At 41.3% G+C, this 23,996-nt stretch overlaps 1 protein-coding gene across 8 annotated transcripts in view; it reads left to right on the top strand.

Annotated features, from left to right (window-relative positions):
- Ppp6r3 (protein phosphatase 6 regulatory subunit 3) overlaps positions 1-23,996 on the top strand; it is a 123,748-nt gene that overhangs the window by 57,362 nt on the left and 42,390 nt on the right. For all 8 annotated transcript variants that reach the window (XM_038329388.2, XM_038329379.2, XM_038329371.2 and 5 more), the window contains 5 exons: positions 2,754-2,819; positions 5,515-5,627; positions 10,035-10,148; positions 20,656-20,785; positions 23,170-23,322. In XM_038329388.2, coding sequence (XP_038185316.1) covers positions 2,754-2,819; positions 5,515-5,627; positions 10,035-10,148; positions 20,656-20,785; positions 23,170-23,322 — 576 coding nt within the window. The remainder of the gene's footprint in view (positions 1-2,753; positions 2,820-5,514; positions 5,628-10,034; positions 10,149-20,655; positions 20,786-23,169; positions 23,323-23,996) is intronic.

Genomic DNA, 23,996 nt, shown 5'->3' with positions numbered 1-23,996 from the left:
GGCTAGTTTCAAACTCACAGAGATCAGCCAATCTCTGCTTCCCAGGTTCTGGAATTAAAGGTATGTGCAACCTCAACAAGCTGAGATTCAGATTTTACTGGACCAGGCCTCAGGATCCATAGGCCCCTGGATCTATCAGATGCAGTGTTATTTGACCTTTGCTGGTTGGTTTGTTCTGTGGATGGTGAGTGTATTGAGGATTTATCATAAAGCTGGGTCTGGATATAAGCAGGACAAGGCTATCTAAGAGTGTGACAGACCTGCCTCCTACATGAGGGTCAAACAAGGAAATGGTGGTACGTGGAAAGGGCCCACTTTTAAGTTCAGAAAGTTGGTAATTTTAGGATTTGTGCATCTTGAATAGATAGATGTCATGAAACTGGACTTGAGGAAGGTTTGAATAATCTGAAAATAAGGCTTTCCCTGGTCCCTCGGTTGTGTTCCTGTCTCCAGTTTTCCTTGCCTTCTAGCACTGTTCTCTCTGGACCCCAGTCTGATGTAGTTGCACATGTCTATAATGTCAGCACTCTGTATTATGAAACAAGAGAATTTTAAGTTCTAGCCAGCCTGAGCCAAAAGAAATAACTGTACCCCATTGAAAATGAGTTTCTTTGGAAATTCTAGTTTTAAAAACCTAAGGAACCAAAAAGACTGGAGGGTCAGTGAAAGGAAGGTCTACCTGGGGTTGTCTATTACAGGGCACGCACTGCTGAGATGTCCAGGCATGCTTGCTTTATTTGGTAGATCAGGGCTATATCTGCAAGGTGACCCAGGTCACCCAGCTAAGTTCTGCAAGCAGGTTCTCTGGAACTTGGAGATAGAGGCACCTTGCTACTTTTGTCTGTTTCTGTAGAATCTTTTTTCAAAAGGGGTTCAAAATTCTGAGAAAGACTCTTAGAACAAGGAGGATAATGGTCACTTTATATATGAATTATTTCAGGAGGAGGTTTATAAAGTGTGATTTGCCCTTGTGGCTCTATTCCTCTGGCTACTTCTAAGTTGAATTTTTTAGGGCCTGTTTCCAAAGAGTTAAGCTTTTGGGGAGAGCATGTGGTCAGTAAGAGGAGAGCAGGTTAGGGGGAAATTCCTTAAAATTTTAAAGATCCAGAAGTGGGCTTGGAATCTAGATACTTATAAATAGCTCTGCAGAAGATAGATGGTGAAGACTGAACTTCTATACACGTACCAAATGTCCCACCTGGCCTTTCCTGTGATCAGGAGCATATATATACTTCAGGGTATTGCTATCAGAGTGTGGCCTCAGGTAATACTGTGGAAAGTTTTTTTATCTCTTGCCTAGATCTTAAGGGCTAACAAGATGGCTCAGTGGGTAAAGGCACCAGCTGCCAAACCTGACAATTTGAGTTCTATCCCCAAAATCCACATGATTGAGGAAGAGAATACATTCCCACAGAATGTCCTCTGACTTCCACACATATGCTATATCACACACATACACACACAGCAATTAACTATAATAAAACATAGCAATTGGGTGGCTTCATCCATAACCCTTCCCATTAGTACTTGTTTGCATTGCCCTTGGATATGTTCCTTGTAAGGAGCTAGAGACAGCATCAGGGTTTTATCTCTGTACTTTTAGCAAATCATACTTAGTTTCTTGGCCTCAACTTCGTTCTCTCGTCTTCAACCTTTGTATGTCAAGTGGCTTTTCAACCGCCTTATATTTTATGGTGCTTTGCTCTCTTAGGGCACTAATTTTAAGCCTGCCAGTTTATCCTTTATATACTTATCTATCTTCATATTCATTTATTTATCATTCATTCATTCATTCATGAATCACTCTGATCCCTTCTCTATCTCCGTTCACTGCATCCCATGTAGAGGTTACAAAGAGATTGTTATGATTCCAGCAGCTCTACCTGTGAGACAGGCAGATGACCATCTCTCTACTTCTAGGATGCCCCAACCTGGCCCTAGTATTTCCTGTAATGGGTTTGCTTTGGGTATCAAAAAGCCCCCTTTCATCCTGGGTTCTTTGTAGTAAGCTTTCTTCTTGGACTATCTTCGGACTGCCAGTCTACAAGTAATGACCCAGAGACTTATTAATTATGGAAAGCTTAGCTTTAGCTTAGGCTTGTTAACCTATATTTTTTTAGTCTCTGTTCTGCCACGTGGCTCAGTAACCTCTTCTTAGTATGGTACATCCAATTTGCTCCTAGTCTGCTCGTGAAATGGCGCGCCTAGATTCCTCCTCCCAGTTTCTCTCTCTTTGCCTGGAAATCCCGCCTATTCTCTCCTGCCTCGCTGTTGGCCATTTAACTAGTAAATCAGCCAGAAAGCTCCTTAGGCAGAGACACATCTTTATCATGTAAGCAAATAATCCACAACAATTCTCTTAACCCAGAGGCTTGATACTAAGTGTTATTTTTCATTCATCTGAAGTTCAGAGCTGACACTCTCTTTGAGATAGTATGTAGCCCACCCGCCCAAGGCGCCTAGTAGCCAAAGTAAATGCTGTACATACTGAATATCCAGTCAGCACCACTATTAAGTGTAGAATCTAAGTATGTGACTGTTGAGACTTGGGATTGTGCTTGTAGTCACTCTTAAAATGATACATTCACTACATTTTCCTTGAGAGACTTTTTAATTTTCTGTAGTGTTCAAAGTCCAGAGAAACCTATAAATTCTACTTGAAGTGTGATGGCTATTTCCAGTATGTTTATCTTCACTGGGGCTTGAGCAGGAGCCACTCATTGCTATGATCACTTCTACCATGTGTTTTTCAGTGGCTAAATGAGGAGAGAATTATCCAGAGGCTTGTGGAAATAGTTCATCCATCGCAAGAAGAAGATGTAAGTTCTCTTACGACTTTTTTTCATATAAAAACTGTTGATTGGCCACAGAACATACATGTGTGTCTGTGAATGGGAATGAGAGGGGATGGTGTTCCTGCATTGTGAGCAGCAGGAGAGCACTATCTCCTTCTAAGAGTTATAGTCATGCTAAGCCTGCTTTGTGATAAATCTCCATCCACATTTATTTTTGTTTTATACCTACTTTTTATCTTAGGTGATGAGGCCACATCTGCATCTTGAAAGCTCTGGCTAAAGCTTTGCAAGCATCACAAGGTCTGGGACACCACTGAGCCTAGCAGTGACTTTGTAGTCCTGGTCCTGACCTTGAAGCCTCAAATAGGTTCAACTTGAGTATACAGGCTAGAGACAGATATTGTGACTGTGTGTCCTGCCTCCATCTCTTCACTTTCTCCCCTTGGTGCTGGAGATCAGACACAAATATGGCAGTGATTCTGAAACTTGAGATAGCTATTACACATTGAACCCTGTCCTGAGTGGTCAGGGTTTGTGCCCCTTAGGTCTGAATCATCACTCTTCAAGTATCACACTAGGCTGTGTGAGATTATCCAAAGTCAACCATTATCTACAGGCAGGACAGCTCTGTATGGTTTTACTTCATGTCCATGGAAGAGTTGGTTTTAGGGTGGTTCAGAGTATGATTGAGGCTTTAGGTCCTCTTCACGTGTTTCTAGATTGCTGGTTAGAATGGGGAATGAACAACTTGGATGAGCAGGACAGAGAGAGAATGCTGGGCTTTTAGCCCGAGGATATTTGTTACTCACAAATGGATTTTCTGTGGAGGTGGATTTATCCTCTTCTATAGTCTGCTTACATTTTTTTTTTTATAGGTCTGGAGCAGTGGTTCATTAGTTAAGAGCACTTGTTGCTCTTTCAGAAGACCTGGCTTCAGTTCCCAACATCCACCTGCCAACTAGTTACTAACTCATTTCCATGGGATCCACTCCTTCTTCTGGTTTCTATAAGCACCAGGCACATACATGGTGCACTTAAAGTAAAAATGAATTTAAAAAAGTTTTTTATGCCTAGGGAAGATCTAAGATCCATTCTTAACTTCTCTGCCATCCCCCTTGGAATTGTGGAGTACATGCTCCATTGCAGTAGCTGCTGTTGTTACCAGAGTTGGTGTTACTCATACATTCCAGGGCTTGTGTATACTGGATGCTAAGGGAGAACTGTCTAGAAGGGTACCAATTTCTTCTCTGGTTAGGAGTTCAGTAGTTTCAGGAGCTCAGTCCCCATGTTCTGGAATCATTCCAGTGCCGGTTGACATAGGCAAAGTTGGCCACTTGTAGGGGGCAGTTTCCCAAAATAGGCTGTGTTTTTTGAGAATTTAGTTCTTACAGGGCTACATTTGTCTGTAGAGTTCAACAGAAACCGTAAAGGAGAAGCTCAGTTCTTTAATCTTTTTATTTAGCTTTCTGTGTATGGGTGTTTTGCCTGCTTGTTTTATTTCTTTGGGAAGATAGCCCCATTGCTGCTCTTTTGTTAAGTACGTGTTTAGTTTTGTAGGAAACTATTCTTGGTTACTATACTCTGGTTCTGCTCCACTATGTTTAACCTGACACTTTATTTTTTAAAAAATGTTTTTAGATTTATTTCTTTTTATGTTATCTTTGTGAGTGTTTTGCGTGTGTGTGTGTGTGTGTGTGTGTGTGTGTGTGTGTGTGTGTGTGTGTGTACACTACAGGCATGCCTGGTGCCTAAAGAGGGTGTCCCTTTGGAGTTATCAATGGTTGTGAGCCATGATGTGGGTGCTAGGAATTAAACCTGGGTCCTCTGGAGAGCAGTTAATGCTCCTAACTGTTGGGCAATCTCTCTAGTCTACAACACATTTTTTTGAGAAGAACAAAGCATGATTAGCTTGGTGACTCCTGCCTAAAATCCCAGCAGATGGAAAGGTAAAGCAGGAAAGTTGTACAAGTTGGAGGCCAGCCTAAGCTACATCTTGAAACCTTGTCTCAAAAAACAATACACACAAGGGGTGGAAGGGGGGTTGATAATCATTTTAAAAAGTGTTAGGTTCTGATTCTAGTCTGTGGGTGTGTATCATCTCTACAGGAGGGTAGTGTTCTGGAATGTTACTGTTCCCACAGGACATGAATGCTAGGCTAGAGCTTCCTAGAAAGGTAGATGGACATTACACCTTCTATGGTCCACAAAACTATATTAGGTATTTTTGTTTTGTTTGTTTGTTTGTTTGTTTTTTTTCGAGACAGGGTTTCTCTGTAGCTTTGGAGCCTGTCCTGAAGCTAGCTCTTGTAGACCAGGCTGGTCTCGAACTCACAGAGATCCGCCTGCCTCTGCCTCCCGAGTGCTGGGATTAAAGGCATGCGCCACCACCGCCCGGCTTGTTTTGTTTGTTTTTTTAATATTTGAGGTAGTGTGTGTATCTCTCTGTGCTAATAAAGGTATTGTCTATGTGATATCTTTTTTCAAGCACGTAGTCAAAGTCATTTGTCTGTATGGTGACCTACACTGTGCAGTTGTGGAAGGGAAGCTCATCAGCCTGGCAGTCAAATGCTTCGTCCTTTTCTTTGGGACTACATTGTTCATTGAAGCTTATAGATGATTTTAACTTGTGTTACCTCTCAAGAAATTTCTCCCTTCACTTTTTACTGTAAAGTTAACTTCTAACAAGTTCTATAGCTAAAATTGTACCTTTTTCCTTTAGCGACATTCAAATGCCTCACAATCACTCTGTGAAATTGTTCGCCTGAGCAGAGACCAGATGTTACAAGTTCAGAACAGTACAGAACCAGATCCCCTGCTTGCCACTCTAGAAAAGTATGTTTACCATTTGGTTTTTACTTTCCTCATTGATGCTGTTTGATGTGTTACTTTGTGAGTGACTGGTAAGTGAGGTGCTCCTTTGTGGGCATCATGTCATGGAAATCCTATGCAAAGCAGGAAAGCCTGCTTTTCTTCTTCTACTGTGGGTGACACTGAGACAGAAAGAGTGAGAAGGGAAACAAGTAGCATGTATATGTGGACTTTCAGCTTCTCTGTGCCCACAAAGCTGAGTTTTTACAGAGCCATCCTGACGTGAAACAGTCATGTCATAACTTGGAGGGGTTTGTTTTTTTGTTTTTAAATAGAGTCTTCTGTATGTCTGCATTTGACCCATTTAAGTTGTTGGTTGGTTTCTTCTGAAATTCTTCCTCATACCACTGTGTCTTTGCAGCTGACTCAGGTTGCCTGAGTAGTTACCTTGTTCAAGCTCATGTTGAGGGAAAGGTCCCTCAGGTACTGGCTGCTGTTTTGATTTCCAGTATTCTCACATTTCCAGAAATAACGTTGGTTGTTACCATGGGTATATCTTTGACTGATGTCCACACTGTTAAAGTTGTGTTATGGAAAAGCAGTCTCGCCTGTGGGAGGAGTAGCCAAAAAGAGTGCACAGTAGCATTAGACACAGTGGTGGTCTCCTTTGGTCTGTTGCTCTTGGCTTGTCTGTCATGGTATTATATGTCCCTTAGTAGTTCTCTTTATCTTTTGTCAAAATGTCTGTAAGACAGGGGAGGGCCAAACCAGAGACAAAACAGCTTGCTGTAGCTGTCTGTGAGAAAACAGATTTTTATTCCCAGAATTGTTGCCAAGGGAGAGAATGGTACATGCACAGTAATTCTTAGTGTTATGTCTCTTTTAATGTATGTATTCCTTTCAAACATAGAAGATCTTCTAACATCCAGAGCCTACCAATTGTGGTGCTCATTCAGCTGAGCTGTGTAAAACTGCCATTTGACTAGGTTAAAAATTCTGCAAAATTCAAGATATCATTTTTTTCTACTGTATAGTACTCCGTTGTATAAGTGTACATTTTCCTGAAAGGAAAAAAAAAACACCTTGAATTTTGAAGGCAAATGAATAGAGCTAGAAAACATTATTTTGAGTGAGGTAACAGACCCCAAAAGACAATTATCACATGTACTCACTCATAAGTGGTTTTAAACATAAAGCAAAGAACACCAGCCCACAAATCACAATCCCAGAGAACCTAGACAATAATGAGGACCCTAAGAGAGACATACATGGGAAGTAGAAAGAGACAAGATCTCTTGAGTAAATTGGGAGCATGGGGACCTTGGGGGAGGGCTGGAGGGGAGGGGAGAAGTAGGAAGGGGAGCAGTGAAAAATGTAGAGCTCAATAAAAATCTATTTTAAAAAAGTTCTGAATGTTTGGCTGGGTGTGGCAGCCCTGAAACCCAGCTCACAGGAGGAATAGGCACGCCAATTTCTGAGCTCTAGGACACAGGGCTACATAGTGAGACTGTGTCTCAAACAAACAAATAAAACCAAAATATTTTCCTTTTTGGAATATCAGCAAAATTTCATATGATTTACAAAGCTGCTGGTCCAATAGAAACACAGCAAAAGCAACATATAATTTTAATTATTTTTAAATATGAAGTCTTGGGAGCTGGCATGTATAGTTAGAACATGTCAGAATCAGTAAGCTATATTCTAACTGTTGGTTGGTGGCCACATGTAGTGGGTAATTAGGTCTACCTGATGAACTGGTCAGCAGTGAGATCTGAGCTCTGTAGGGCCACCAGGGCCCGTGTATATGCTTGCTTCTAACCTTAAAGCTGGACTTTAGTTCTCTCGAGCTTCTGAAATCATGAGAAGTATATAGTCAATATATTAAGTATATATGTTGATTTATATCAATACATGTTGGAGTGAATTCCCTCAGATCCATGGACCAGGTGAGTTAGTGGCCTGTGGTATCACTCTGTCCTTCTAAAACCTAATGTGCATTATGGTGGATTTTTTTTCTCCTCTCTCCCTCTCCTTCCCACTTCCCTGTCTTAAGGAATGAAGAGTTTAATTTGGCTTGCAGTTTGACAGTTAAAGTCCATTATGGCTTTAGTATGAATGTATGAAGTATGAGACAGTTGGTTGTTTTGCATACAGTCAGGAAGCAGAGGGAGATGAGATGAGTGCTGCCCAACCCCCTTTAGGATATCTTTTGGCATTTTCTAGCTGCTGGCTCTTTTACTGTTTGTGGATTGAGAAAATACAATAATAAAAGGCTGCTATGAGCTTAGAAAACCTCCATTAACAATAGTCCCCCACTCCACATATTTGGTTAACATTCAATAACAGTATACAAAAATATATTGTCTTAGCCAGTGCTCTATAGCAGTGAAGTGATACCATGACCATGGCAATTATTATAAAAGAGAAATTAAATTATAAATTTAATTTATAATTAAAAAATTTAACTGGGATTTACTTACAGTTTCAGAGGTTTAGTCCATTCTCCTCATGCCAGGGAACATGGCGGCACACAGGCAGACATGGTAGCCAAGAGTTCTTCATCCAGATAGGCAGGCAACAGGAAGAGAGAGTGAGCCTCTGGACCTGCCTTGGACAAGCTCAGAACCCAGCCCCAGTTAAATACTAACTCCAACAAGGCCACACCTCTTAATCTTTTCAAATAGTGCCACTCGCTGTGAGCCTCTGGGGTTCATTTTCATTCAAACCACCACATTGTCTCTTTTTAATGATCACATAGCTTAGCTACTATTATAGTGATATCAGAGAGCCAGTCTTTTGGAGACATATAAAGAAAATTGCCTGTATTAGAATGCTGAGTAATCCAAAGGTTTGGTACCACTGTGTATGTATGTCATGAGTGAAAGGTACACAGGGATGGCTTTGAATGAGCCTAAGTGGAGGAGTATTTGAGAGGAGTGCCAAGAAAGAAATCTTGAGTTAGTGGACATGAAGTTTAAGAGGAAGTTTGGGCCTCAATTAAAAGCATTCTGGCTAATATTATCTCTGGAAATTTTCAAATTCTTTAAAATAGTTCGATTTGGTCTAGACTATGTATCTTAATTATGGGTAGTAATGAAGTTTTGTTAATTTGAGTCAGTTTTATAGATGTCTTTCTGTGGTCATCCATATGAAAAACAAAACTCAGTGAGTACCAGCCTTTGTTCCAAAGATGTGGATGAATGATCTAGAAGGCTTCACACATCAGGAATTTTACTGATGCTTGGTATTACTACTGTGTTTGAATACAGGAACATGACTCTGTCAGAAAGCACCCCAAATCCAGAGGTTGAAAGACATCCCCTTATCCTCTGTAGCAAGTTCTGTCCTGTGCCTGCTGCTGGTGTTGGAGTTATGGACAGTGTGTTTGGATAATACTCTGGATATGGCACCAGTGCTGTGTTGTTAAATCAAAAGCTTTTGCTGCTCACTTCATTGTTTTGTCCATCAGAATTCTCCTGTTGTGACAAAATTCCCAGTTGATATAGCATGGGATGGTTGATGCCAATTTGCCATTGCCTTCGAGTAGATGTCAGTGGTTCTAAAAGTGCCATTTCTGTGGTGAGAGCCCTGCATTGTCTGAGCATGATAGACAGGCATCAGTGGTATTCCAGCTGGAAAGCCACCATTGAAGAACAAAGTTTCCAGCACCACAGCTCCAAACCTGTAGTCCAGTGGCTCTCAATCTATGGGGTGCAACGCCCTTGGGGGCGGGATCTAATGACCCTTTCACAGGGGTTGTAAATATTTAAATTACAATTCATAACAGTAGCAAAATTACAGTTATGAAGTAGCAATGAAAATAATTTTATGGTTGGGGAGTCAGCACAACATAAGGAACTATATTAAAGGATTTCGGTATTGGGAAGGTTGAGAACCATTGCTCTAGTCTGTCCTTAGGCTGCTGTGACTCCTCTAAGCAGTATTTCATACATTTTTAGTGCTGTTTCTACTGACTTCTCATTTGAGAACTATAGAGTAAAAGTCCATTTTACCTGTTTTGGATTTTTGGTAATCACACAGCAGCCATACCTGTGTGGCCAAACATGAGTGGGTTTTAATTTGCCATTTGGAAAACTTTTCCTTTTATGGATGTGTTGAGTTCTAACTGACTGTTTTTGTCACCATGAGCTGTCACCTCTGCCCCCACCCTGCTTTGAGTATATTATACCTAGCCTTGAAATATTCGTTGCTTTTCAACCTGGTTGGCAAAGGCAAACAGGTCCTCACTTATCCTCTTACAAGGGGATAAACTTCATATGTAAGAGGAATTGATGTAGGAGTGACATTTGAAGTAGAAAGCAAACATGCCCTTGTGTGGATGAGTGCTTATAGGGATTGTGTTGCAAATTTTCAGTTGTTACTGTTAAATGACATTGCAGTGAGTGCTTGACTGTTGATTTCTTTCCCTAGGCAAGAAATTATAGAGCAGCTTCTATCAAATATTTTTCACAAGGAGAAGAATGAATCAGCCATAGTCAGTGCAATTCAGATTTTACTGACTTTACTTGAGACTCGACGACCAACGTAAGCTTGCCTTTTATCTCACTAAACCATCCGTCCTGTTTTACTTTTAGATGTCTTAAAAACAAAGATTAATTCTTGCCAGGTGAGCTGCAGTAGCATACCTTTTGAAGTGCTGAATATTACTGCTGTAGAGACATTAATGTCATTCATGTGAATGCCACCTGTTCAGAGATTAGTTCAACAGTATGGTTTAATCAGCATGTTTTTGGTACAGCTTTTGTTTGCTGTAGTTTATATGCCACCAATATGAATGTGAAGTGAGCAAACCCCAAACATGGACAGTGGCCCAGACAGCTGTTGGCTGTGTGTTTATGAAGATGGAGGAAGGGATGTCAATTGGCAGGTGCTTAAAAAGTGAGGGACTCTGATTTCTGAATCCCCATCCTCAAACTAACTTCTGTTGTTTTATGGGGCTCATTGTGGGGGTATTGAACATCAGAGGTTGGATGAGCAGTCAGCGCGCGGCTTTAAGGGAAAAGGTTCTGTGTCATATTTATGAATATGGAATGTTTTTCAATAAGCCACTGGACTAAGTGTCAGAATATGCAGAGATTGCAGTTTTTCCTGTTGTTACTGGGCGCTTTCAGTGTAGCAGATAACATGGAGAGAAAGTGGCATCCTCGGCTGGCAGGCAAAGCCTTCAGCCAGCCAGGACTTCTGTTTTTCCTCTTTGTGATGAAATATAGGTCTCTGGGGTGATAGTGAAGGCAGCCTTATCAGTCCCGCTTTCCAAATGCCTGGTTCCTGCCACTGACCTGCTTCATCAGTAGTCATGGAAGGCAGTTTAGCAACAATGCTTTTGAGTCTGTTATAATTTGAAGAATCTGTAATTTACCTTGTTCCTTCTTCTCCAGAAATTCATATTTCAAATAATATAAGCAGCATAGTAAGGTATTACTCAGTTGTGCCCAGCTATCTTTCAGCTCATGCCTCAGGGCCTTCCTGCCTTCTCTATTGTTTAATGTCATACTGAGTAGTTCTGTGAAGCTTATAGGACAACTCTGACTTGAAAAAGAAAGACCTGAGGAATAGTAGACATGACATTTTTAGCAGGTGTAAGAGGGAAAACACACAGTGCCATTTTAGAAGAGTAATCCAGGATGTAGTAAAAGGAGAAGCAGACAGAGCTTCTGTGAAGGAGCTTTCATCTTGAACATTGAGCAAGACCAAACTTTTAAAGTATAGTTAGATCTTGGATCCTCACTTGATCTTGGTGAGATTTCTGAGACCCGGGGAAAAAAGGATTAAGTCTCAGAAGTGTCTGGCTCAGTAGACAGCGTTACCTGTGAAGAAGATCATATTGGCAGGCAGTTCATCTGTGAAGGCAGGATCTGAGATGAAAGGCTTAATGGAGTGTGAGAGAAGAGGAAGAATTGTGCCCTACCTTGTGCTGTCCTTTCACCAAAGGTCAAGAAGTACAAGTGAAAATCAATGGTGGGAAGCCTGCTGCTGTGTTATAGCCAAGAAAGGTAGTGATGTGAGAATTCACATGCCAAAAACTGGAATAGATACCAGGTTGTTTTATAGAGCTCAAAAAATAAGGTCTCAGTACACCCTATAGCTCCTAACCTATGCATCTTAGCTGCATCCTCTCCTAGTTTTTTCATGTTGATGACATAGTAGTTTAATGATGTTTTTGTAAAGGCCCAGGAGGAGCAAGCTTACAGGGACAATCTAAGCCATGCATACAGAATATTTAGAGAAAAATTTGGCACACAAGCCCTAACCATACAAGTAAAGTATTTAGAGACTGGAGCACTGAAGGCAAGTATAACAACAGAGCCTAAGCACTACCTCACTCAGCTGTTGACCAGATCAAGTCAAACACAACATTAAAGGGCTAGGGTATAAAGATGCACATCTACTCTGTAAATACCACACAGTTTCCACTCCCACACAAGATGGACCTATCTGCCAGGAATAGTAAGACACAAGGAATAAATATGAGGAAAGAACCACAATAACTTAGAAGAAAAAGGACAGTAACAGGAAGCAGCTCAAAAATGTTACACTGTCAGAAAAAGGGAATTTAGTATAAATACCATTGTTGACTGAGGTTTCTGTCCTACCAGGTCCCATAGCTGTTTAGTCCCAAATAAACACACAGAGGTCTACATTAATCATAAACTGGTTGGCCTAGCAGCTCATGCTTCTTATTAACTCTTATAACTGATATTAGCCCATAATTCTTTTCTGGGTTAGCCACGTGGCTTGGTACCATTTTCGGCGAGGCAGTCACATCTTGCTTGCTCTGTGTCTGGGTGAAGACTGCAGACTGAAACTTCCCTCTTCCCAGACTTCTTGTTGCCCCACCTCTACTTCGTCTTGGTTACTGGCCAATCAGTGTTTATTTAAAATACAAGGTACATTGTCCCATAGGGCCCCTCCCCTGCTTTTTAAACAAGAACTCTGAATACAATCTCTGTTTAGTTTTTCTACTGACCATTATCCATAACAACTTGATAACCAGCATTCTAAACAAATACAAACATCCATAATCCATTTTTTGGGGATATGAACATAGTTTTTCAGGCTACTTCTTGCTGATTGAGGGCACTGATAATCTTATGGGGACTTAAAAAAATTAGAATTATGATCAAGTTGTGACTGGAGTATACTGTGAGGCTTGATTATCTGAGGCAGTAGTCTTTGAATTGTTCTGGATATAGAACTCAGACATCTGGGCTATTCCTCCTATCAGAGATTTCTCAGGGGGTCTTCCTTGGTCAAACCTGATTTTTCTTAAAGCAGAATGAATCCACAGTCCCTCATTTCCTGTGGAAACAAAATCAAAACCTTGTAGTAAGAATGGTCTCTTGTTGGTTCCCAGCTGCCCAGCTAGCTTAGACCCGAAGTAATCACACAGAAACTATATTAATTAAAATACTGCTTGGCCCATTAGCTCTAGCTTCTTATTGACTAACTCTTACATCTTAATTTAACCCATCTCCATCAATCAGTGTATCACCATTTGACAGTAACTTACCAGGTAATGTTACCAGCATCTGTCTCAGGCGGAGGATCCATGGTGTCTCTGACTCTGACCTTTTTTCTCCCAGCATACAGTCTAGCTTTTCCTGCCTACCTAGGTTCTGCCTTACTATAGGTCCAAAGCAGTTTCTTTATTCATTAATGGTAATCTTAGCACACAGAGGGGACTCCCATGTAACCTCCCCTTTTCTGTTTAAATAAAAAGGAAGGTTTTTTTTTTAAAAAAAAAAAAAAAACATAGTAAAATTACATAAAGCAAGACATTTATCAAACAAGAATTACAGTTACAATATTTGTATCTACTAATCTTTTATCATAATGTAACATGAAGGGCCTGCTTGTTGGGGTTTCTGTCCCACCCAGTACCCCACAGCTGGCAAGTCCCAAAGAAAATCACACACAGGTCTACATAAGTTATAAACTGATTGGCCCATTAGCTCAGGTTACTTATTAGCTCTTATTACTTATATTAACCCATTATTCTGATCTATGTTAGCCATGTGGCTCAGTACCTTTCACAGCGGGGCAGATCACATGTTGCTTCTTCGAAGTCTGGGCAGGACTGGGGAGTAATGGGCTTCCTCCTTTCCAGCATTCCCCTGTTCTCATCGTCCTGCCTCTACTTCCTGTCTGGTTGACCTGCCTATACTTCCTGCCTGGCCAATCAGTGTTTTATTAAAATACATGATTGACAGAATACAGAGAATTCTCCCGCATCATAACTAAGGAAAACTATAACTATAAATTTTTCAACTCCATCAAAAACTCCAAAAGGATATAATATTCCCTAAGTAAACAGGAAGTACAATGTAAGCAACTTCCAAAACTCTAGAATTGACAGAGACATCTTGCTGCCTGGATAGTCACCCTAAGTTGTTCTATACCACTGGGGCATCTATCTTCAGCCTACAGGCCTATAGTATCCAGCAGACTTTTCCACGAAGCAGGAAATTTCAAAAACAGTTCCACCCATGTTGGCAGTTTGCCAGTCACTTTCTTTTGTATCCTACAGAATGTCTAGTAGAGTCTTTTATGAAGCAGGAACCCCAAAGGACCATCTCACCTTCAGGCAAGTTCAGCAGTCATTTCTCCGTGGGTCCTGCATGTTCAGTCAAGCAGTGTAGGCAAGAGCAGTTTCTTGCCTACTGGCAAACCAACTCCATACAAAGCCTCTTTGATGCCCATCATCCCATTAAATTAGCTTGGTGTGACCACTGTCATGAAAAATCATAAGTTCTTAAATATTTTAAATGCCATATTCTGAAGGTCTCTAAAAGATTTGAAGAATACCTATCTAACTGAAATACATCTCTATACATCTAAAAGATTTGACTAACATGACGGCAATCTTGACTATTATAGATGACTCTACCTATATCTTAATTGTACATTACATTTTAAATGAACTACACAAACACAACACCTTATCAAGAGCAGAATTATATGTATAACAAGATTGACCTTACATTTATATCAATAAATCAAGATCTATACCAGTGCAAATTATATCTATATCATATCCCCCTTCAAATGTAAACAAACATTGACAGACAATATTTGGGAATGTGGGCGTAGTTTCTCCAAACCTCTTCCTGCTATTTTATTGGGCAAAGTATTTTCTTTTTGGGGGGTGTTCAAAACAACCTTCAGGGGATCTTGTTTCATCAAACCATATTGGTCAATCCACAGGTTCTCATCTTCTGTGAAAACAAAAGAAGAACCTCTTTTCCAAATCGACATATCCTTAGACTCAAATTTTGGAATCAAGATACCTTTATGTTGGTTTAACTTAGCAGTCCATAGAATCAAATGTCTCTCTGTACTTAGCTCCTTCACAGTCAAAAAATTTGAAGAAAACACAATAATATACATAATCCAGACTCTCTGTCCATCTTTATGTGGCTTATTTTTCTTTTCTCCTTTTAATCTATGACTGTCTGTACTCTGTCTCTTTAAAGACTTTTTTTTAACGATTTACTTCTTTCCCAACTCTCTATACTCCTTTTCTCTCTTTCAAGCCTATGTACATTTATCCAATACTGTGACCCATTTAGAGTTTTCTTATGTCTGAATCTGTCCTACTGTGAATCTGTAATTCTTTACTGTCCAGGAACACTTCTTAAAATACTAAGCGCTTCTTAAAAACTTAAACTGCATCATTGCTAGGGGAAATATGGCAGGGCCTGCTTGCTGTGCCCAGTCTAGCATCGCCGAGCTGCTTGCCGCCTCTGAGAGACATGCACAGTGCCCCATCTCTAGGCACACAGCCTGTCTATGCCACCATTAAGCTGTGCTTAAGGCTGTTATTTTGTGGATGCAGTTGTCCACACATTGTGCACCATTCAGCAGAAGCATTGTAGGAGGCCGCTTGTTTGTTTCCCGGCCGCCCAGACTCCTGAAATAATCACACAGAAACTGTATTAATTAAATCGCTGCTTGGCCATTAGCTCTAACTTCTTATTGGCTAACTCTTACATCTTAATTTAACCCATTTCTATTAATCTGTGTATCGCCACGTGGCTGTGGCTTACCAGGTAAAGTTCCTGCGTCTGTCTCTGGCAGGGCTACATGGCTTCTCCTCAACCCTGCCTTCTTTCTCCCTGCATTCAATTTAGTTCTCTCCTCCTAGCTCCACTCTGCCAAACTATTTGCCAAAAGCAGCTTTTTTTTCATTAACCAATAAAAGCAACACACATACAAAAGGACTTTTCACACCAACCATTATCATGTTAGAGTGATGGAAAAGTGGGCAGTATACAAACAGAAAAGATGGAAAGCTTCACTAAAGGGATAGGAGATTGTGCAAGAGATAAAATGAGAAATGAAGAATCCTCAACATTTACCATAGGCTCAACAGAAAGGACCATGATGATGTGGGAAGAGTTAAATACAAACATCTCCTATTGACTAAGAACCCAACAGTAATGACAGGCCACCAAGAGCAAATTTGAGTGCCTACGTCTTGTTTTCTGACCCTGTTTTCAATAAAAAGAACCAAGAAACCCTTGTAGAAATTACTGTGCAGTCAGCATACAGTAACTAAAAGTACCATAAAGCAAGAAAATGCTGAGAAAGTAGTGGGGGAAGGTGTGGCTCCCACTGGCACACCCCCTCACAATGTGCATGTGTGAAGGCCAGGAGACAACTGCTTCTCTTCCACCATTGAGCCTTCTCTCCAGTATTGAACCCTTTTAAATATTAAACCTGTGTAGAAGAGAAATAATAAAAATAAAGAATAGAAATCAGTAGTATCAAAAAGAAGAAGAAAAATACAGAAGACCATTGAAGCTAAAAACTTATTATTTGAAATGACCAGTAAAATAGGTAAACCATTATGTGGATTGTGGAAATGAAAAGTAGAAAAGATACATATAGAACAAAAGGGGGGGGGGTGTGAAAAAGAAACTAGTACTTTTTTTTGTGAACATTAAAAGAATGTAGGAATTCCACAGATTACTCACTAAAATTATTCAAGCATTAAAGGAATTTAACTTCCTAAAGGGAAAAACGTGCGAAAGTTTACTTAAGAAGAAATAGCTTCATTTTACAGCCTTTGAAGAAACCCAAGTTCGTGTTAAACCCTTCAGAAAGAGCATTCCTGATCTGTAGAGTTAGGTGCAGCAGATGAATTCTGAGTAGAGTTCTATCAATGTGCAGAAGGAATACATTGCAAATCCTGGTTTAAAAGCCAGCATTATCTTGAAACTAACTGACATAGATGAGAATATATATATAGCAAGAGTACATAAGAGCTATGTGAAAATGCCTTTAGAAAATAGTAGCTGACCAAATACATCAGTTAGACCTGGAGACGGCTTAGTGAGTATCCTCTACCCCCAGTGCTGGGGTGCACAGAAGAGACAAGAGGCTCACTGAGGCTTCTTGCTGGTTCCCAGCATGGCTCCAGGTCCAATGAAGGAATGTGAAGAGTGACAGAGCAGGACACCAGACACTCTCTGTTCTCCATGCTCATGCAGAGGCACACAGCCACACACATGCTTGCTTGCTCCCCTAAAACAAAATATGTAGCAATCAAAGAATATGGTAAAAGCATAATATGATACAATGAAGTAACTACAAGACTCATTTGTCTCTCAAAAATCACCACATAAACAAAGAAAACCTTACTGTTGTTTCTTTAAATTCTTTCATGTACATTAGCAAATCTTTTGTGAGGATTATAGCCTGTATATTAAGGCAGAAGAAGAAAATGGCATCTAGATAGGAAAGAATAATATAAAATTGCCTGGCCATAGATCACAGGATTGTCTTTGAGCAAATCTTAAATATGTCAAGTGCTGGGCATAGCAAGCCAAATCTATGTGGAAAGACCTTTTTTTTTTTTTTTTTTTTTTTTTTTTTTTTTTGGCAAAAAGAAACCTTGTAACTAATAAGCAAATGCAGCAAGAGTCCAGGATATAAAGTCAATACAATACTTAAAATTTAGTTGCATTTATGCATACTGGTAATTAACAATTGGAATTTGGAATAAAAATATATTCATTATAGAAAAGGAATTGTTTAATGCATAAATCTAGCAAAATATAAGGTATCCTGACCCAAATCAATGTGAATACTTAAGTATTCTCAGTGCTCTCTAAACTGACTTACAGATGAGACAATACCATTCAAAATCTAAACAAAAGTTGTGATAGAAAACAAACTAATTCTAAACTTTGTGGAAATCCCAAAGCGAAGACAATAGCCAAAACAGTCATCTCAAAGAAATTCAGTTGAACAGCTTCATCAAAGACCCCAGAAGGATATACTATTACCTGAGTAAACAGGAAGTGCATTGTAAGCAACCTCCAAAATTCTAGAATTGATAGAATTGACAGAGACATTTAGCTGCCTGGACAATCACCCAAAGTTCTTCTGTAATGTTGGGGCATCCATCTTCACCCTACAGGCCCATAGTATCTAGGCAGATTTTTTCCATGAAGCAGGAAATTTGAAGGACTGTTTAGCTTAAATTGTTTTGTCAAATCACTTTCTTCTGTATTCTGCAGAATGTTTGGCAGACTCTTTTATAAGGTAGGAACCCTGAAGAACTTGCCACCTTCTTTTGGCAAGTTCAGATGTCATTTTTTTGTCTTGCAAGTCTTGCATGTCCATTATATACAGCATACAGTCAAGCAGCCCAGCCAAGAAGTTTCTTGCCCAAATGGCTAACCTTGTCACATTGAAGGCAAATTCCATAACAAGTTTCTTCAGTACCCATCAGCCTTTCTGACGCTTTGGATTTGTAGGTTCGTCCCCTTCACATGCTCTAGCAGTTCATAGATGAGGTGGGTAGTTGTTGGAGTGGGTTCCCTCATAGTCTTGATTCTGGGCCTGGGTGGTAGCTGGGTTAGTCAGCCTGCCAGTTTTCCCTCATCGTCACCACCTAGGCTAGCTAACCTAATGTAGCAGACAGCAAGGAGAGGGTCCATCTTATTTCCTTTACCTTTGCCATACCATAGTATTTAGAGAGGGGGCAGCTCATCTGCTCTTACACCCACAGGTTCAGCGGACCTGTTCCCCAGCCAACAGGGTCACCTCTTTCAGCTCTAGTGTACTGACCAGTGAGATGCTGTGCCCACTCTCCCATGCGGGGGACAAGGCCAGTTCTCCCACTCTTGTGACTCTGCGACCAGGTCTCTCAGTTGTTGTAGGGGGCAAGGGAAGGGAGGGCTTTTTTTTCCTCACCCATGCCACTATATTTGCAGATGAGAAATAGGCAGGGTCAGTCTTCCTGCTCCTGTGTCCCCCCAGGCTCACTTACCTGCATCCCCATCAATAGGGTCAGCTCATTTGTGCTACCTAGGTGAGGTATAAGGCCTGTTTTCCTTGGTGCTTCTGCCAGGGGAGGACAGTACCAATGATGACCTCAGGGCCAGCTCTCTTACCCATCCACAAGCAATGTGGGGCTGGGGAGGTCATCTTTCCCTTGCCTACTCTACCATAGATGAAGGGCCCTATCTCCCACAGGCATTCACAGTGCTAGATCACTTGCATCTCATTCCATGGGGTCAGCTCTACTATGGCAGTGTGGCCCTCAAATCCTCACACCCCCACATGGCTTGAGGTGTGGGTCCAGATTCCAGGTATCAGTGTGGCCCTTGGTGGCAACACGGGCCTCAGACAGCACAGACTCAGGCTGCAGTAGGACCATGGACTCAAACGTAGTCCTTGGCAACAGCCTGGGCCTGGGTGTCACTGCAGCCCTAGTTGGCGTTGCAGATTGCTCTGATCAACATGGTCTAAATGGCAGCGTGGCCTTCAAACGCCAACATTTCCCCTGGTGGCAGCCCAGATCCAGGGTATCCACTCAGTCTTTGATGGTAACAGGAGCCATGGATATTGACACAGACCCTGGCTGTGATAGGACCATGGACCCAAACATAGCCCATGGATGACCACAGTTTGGGACTGGATGACACCATGGTCCTGAGTGACAGCATGGGCCACCCAGGTTTATTTGACCCCAGCAGCAACTTGAACCTCTAAGAATATCATTGCCTCAGGTGTAGGTCCAGACTGTGGACCTCTGCACAGCCCTCAGTGGTAACAGGAGCTATGAACATCAACTCAGCCTAGTTGCAGCAGGGCCACAGACCCAGACATGGCCCCTGGCAGCAATCCAGGCCAGATATCACCATGGTGCTGGGTGGCAGCAAAGGAATCTTGATCATGGCCTCTGTGAGTGTGTGAGTGTACATCTCTTGGTCACAGATAGTGACCCAGACTCCGGGCACCCACAGGGCGCTCCATGGCTACAGTAGCCACAGACATCAGCACAACCCCCATAGCTACATCAGGGTCATGAAACCAGTCATGGTCCTTTTAAGCAGGGCATCTACCTCAGCTTATTCTTTGCTGCCCTTACCTTTCCAGATCTGCCTCTCCCCAGCACATGAATCGTTCTTTGTCCCTTCTCCCTCTCCCATCCTCTCTCCTCCATTTTGCTACCTTGTACTCACTATAATGGTGCCAGAGGCTGGTGGTTGAAATTCTTTCTGCCTCAAGTCTAGAGACCTAGGACTTTCTTTTTTTCTCTGTAAGAAACGAGTTGTAATGATTTAAGACTCATTTTTATGTAAATTAAACCATCTAAATAGAAATCAGTGTTGTTTATCCAAAAATGCTCAAGGGAATAAGTAGGGGCCTGCTTATTATTAACATTTCCAGCTGGCAGGTAATGCACTGTGTCCTGTGACTTGGGTCAGCCCTCCATTTGATTCCACATTTTCTGATCTATTAGATACCGCCCTTTCAGTATGGCAGTGACAGGAGATGAATGGTTCAGGGGAATCTGGAGATATGACATAATATCTCACCCAATACCTTAACTCCTTTAGGTTCTAAGGACATGGTGGCCAATCTCATGAGTCTTGTTTCTCTCCATTTCTTGGCCTCTTCTCTGACATCACCATAATATAGTCACAGATTCTTGAAATGTGTGCCTGCAGAGTTTACATGGAGAACTCTAGTGAATTATTTTGAATTACAGTAGTTACCTTGATTTGTTTTCCAGGTTTGAAGGCCATATAGAGATCTGCCCACCAGGCATGGGCCACTCAACTTGTTCAGTTAACAAGAGTGTTCTAGAAGCCATCCGAGGAAGACTTGGATCTTTCCATGAACTTCTTCTCGAGCCACCCAAGGTAGGGTTGCTGTCATAAGTGTTGCTGGCAGCCAGGAGTTTGGTTTAAGCAGTCACTAGAGTGTCTGAGAACCTTGGAAATAAGAGACTGGCCATAATTAGTGTGACACACTATGTTTTTAAAAGTATGTGTATGCATGCACCAGTTAATATCCTTCCACTCGAGTCTCTGGGTTCTAGAGATAGAACTCAGACTAGGAGGAAAGTAATTCAGCCACTGAGCCATCTCCTCAGCCTGCATAATACTTTTAAAGGTAAAAAACTACTATATTTTGCTGCCTCGGAACTATTTTTAAGTGGGGGGAAGGGTTTTGCTATATATTCCAGGCTGGCCTTGAATTTGCTATCATCTTGCCTGAGCCTTATGTGCCTCCTGTAAGCTAGTTTTTAAATCGACTTTTATCATTTTCTAAATGAGGGGAAATCAGAGCTAAAAATATCTAGTTAGTAAACTCCAATTTTTGTTTTGTAGCTCCTTGAGAACCTATATATCAGTAAAGTAAACATTTTCCTATATGTAGCACAATCTTTTCAGGCTTTTGAGGTAAAGTCAGCCTTTCGTGGCCTGATTTTTGAAATGCATTTTGTATATTTTGGGGACAGTATGGACAGATGAAGTTTTAATTGAAATACAGTCCACCGAGTTCTTGCTATACAACTTAGAAAGGACCTGGCGCAGGGTGTTGCTTTTCTATGAGGAGCATTTGTATGCAAGCCTGAACACAGGGGAACTTCAGGAGACCTGCCAAAGAGGCATAGTAGGAGTCACACTGCTCCTACTGTGATTCTTCTAGTGTCTGGGTCTTCCATGGTCCTTTTCATTTACGCTATACATTTGGATCTCTAGTGCATACGCTGGTATGAGTCATTGAGAATTTAGTACATAGACTTGTCACTTCTGTGAGGTCTTGTTACTTAGTTACTGTACTGATGCTTTGCAAAGGCCATTATCGAGTCAACTCCTATACAAGGAAACACTTAGTTGGGTCTTGATTACCAATTTAGAATCTTAGTCCATTATCATCATGAGGGTAAGGGCATGGTGCTGGAGCAGTAGCTGAGAGCTACATCCTGATCTTCAGGTAGAGAGGGAGAGACTGGCCTTGGCATGGACTTTTTAAACCTCTAATCCCATCCCCAGTAACAAGCTTCTTCCAACAAGGGCATACCTTCTAATCCTGATGACCACTTCCTGGGGACCAAAAATTCAACTATATGAGCTTGTGAGGACCATTTTTGTTCAGTTGACTACATTGTTTTCTGTTTAACCTTTTGAGGGAGGGGTAACAAGATACCTTAAGTCCAAATCCCAAGTGTCTGGTTAGCTTTACTCATGTCTGTTGTGAGTAGTTAGCAGTTCTCTCTGTGCTCAAGGTCCTGCTGGGCCCATTGCAGCCAGAGTTCTGCATCTTCATTCAGCTCATTCACCCAAGGGAACTTTTTTCAGTGTTTAGCAGCCAGTGGTATCCTTCTTGGCAGTCCTCGGAGCAAGAGTAAGAAAAAGATCTAGAAGAGAGAGCATCACCAATGAAAAATGGAGGAAGAGAATAGGAGAGGTGTGATGAGGACCCAGGCTGTGTCTTTGGTGGTCCACTCAGCTTCTCCCTAAGTGCACAAAGAGGCACCTGACTCAATGGCCCCATTTCATAACTGAGTCTCTTTCACTCTAGCAGTGAGTGACACACCTGACTTCACTGTGATAAAGTGTATGAATAGATTCAGGAAGTATTTTATAGAAGCTTAATTGATTAATGAACTTGCTTGCTGTGCAAAGGATTGAATGTAGTCTATTCATGCTAAGCAGGTAATCACCTCTGAGCACCATGAAGCTTTTTCGAAAGTCTCCCGAGTTCCATTGAGTGGAACTGTAAGGCGTGGGCCAGCAGAAGAGAGTGGCCAGGGATAAAATCTTGGTTTCGGCAATCTGAGAACCTTGGAAATAAGAGACTTACCCCTAATTAGCATTACGTACTATGTTTTGGTGTTTTTTTTTTTTTTAAGTTTGTGTGTGTGTGTGAGAGAGAGAGAGAGTTAGAGGACAACTTGTAGGAGCCTTTTATCTCCTTCCATTCTACTATGTGGATTCTGGAAATAGATGAAGTGGAGTCTTTCCTGACAGAACACACAGCATCTTCTTCTGTCTTGTGATTTCATATTACCGACACTCCCTTTGTAGACAAGAACAAACCATTCATCACACTTCTCAGGGCAGACACTCACCTTTTACTGTATATACTTGTTTCTGACTTCTTGCTAAGATTCTGCCTAAAGGATACATTTCTCTCACACAGAAATGGTATGATGTTAGCTGGCCTTCTATGTCAGCACATGGACTTTTTATTTATTCATTTAACTGAATTTAATTTAAATCTTTTTCTTCCTCAGAAAAGTGTAATGAAGACTACATGGGGTATACTGGACCCTCCTGTTGGGAACACTCGGTTGAATGTGATTAGGTTGATATCCAGCCTGCTCCAAACCAATACCAGCAGTATAAATGGGGATCTGATGGAACTGAACAGCATTGGTGTCATATTGGTGAGATTCTGCCTCATGAAGTCACCCTTGATAATGCCTAAGTCTTATAAATTGACATAGGTGTGAACTCACTGTCCAGTACTGCCACCCTGAGTGCTGAAACTGCACTGTACTGGGTCTGACTTATCCCAAGCCTGCATGTGATATGGGGTGCTAGAGGTGTCAGCTTACTTCTGACACCTGTCCATCCAGTACAGGGGAAGAGCTCGTTCCCTCCTCACCTCTGGGAAGCAAAGTTGGGGCACACTAGGAATCCAGAAAGTACTAGAGCAAAACAAAACTGACAGAGGCACACACATTACAAGATACTGGCTCACTGCTCAGGCCCACATCTGTGACGGGGTGCCTTGTAAACGACTGTCCTGCATTCTGCACACTTAGGGGCCTGAGTAGGAAGCCCAGCTTTAAACAGGAAAGAAATTTAGCAACCTGTAATCTACAGATAGACATTCGGCCGACAGTAGAGACTATGCTAGTGCTGTTGTTAGGTTAATCTAAACCTTTTTTTCAATAAAAATTGAAATTTCTTTTTTATCTCATTTTTTTTTATTAAAAATTTCCATCTTCTCCCCTCCTCCTCCCTTTTATTTCAACTTCTGTATCACATTTCTTCATTTAAAAATGAACCTTAACTGTGCAGTTCGTGAACGTGCAAAGCAAAGCTTACTGCATGC

This window comes from Arvicola amphibius, chromosome 1 (genome assembly GCF_903992535.2).
Source record: "Arvicola amphibius chromosome 1, mArvAmp1.2, whole genome shotgun sequence".
In the NCBI taxonomy this organism is placed as follows: Eukaryota; Metazoa; Chordata; class Mammalia; order Rodentia; family Cricetidae; genus Arvicola; species Arvicola amphibius.
Note: the sequence above shows the minus strand (reverse complement) of the source record. Positions and strands in the feature narration are given on the sequence as shown.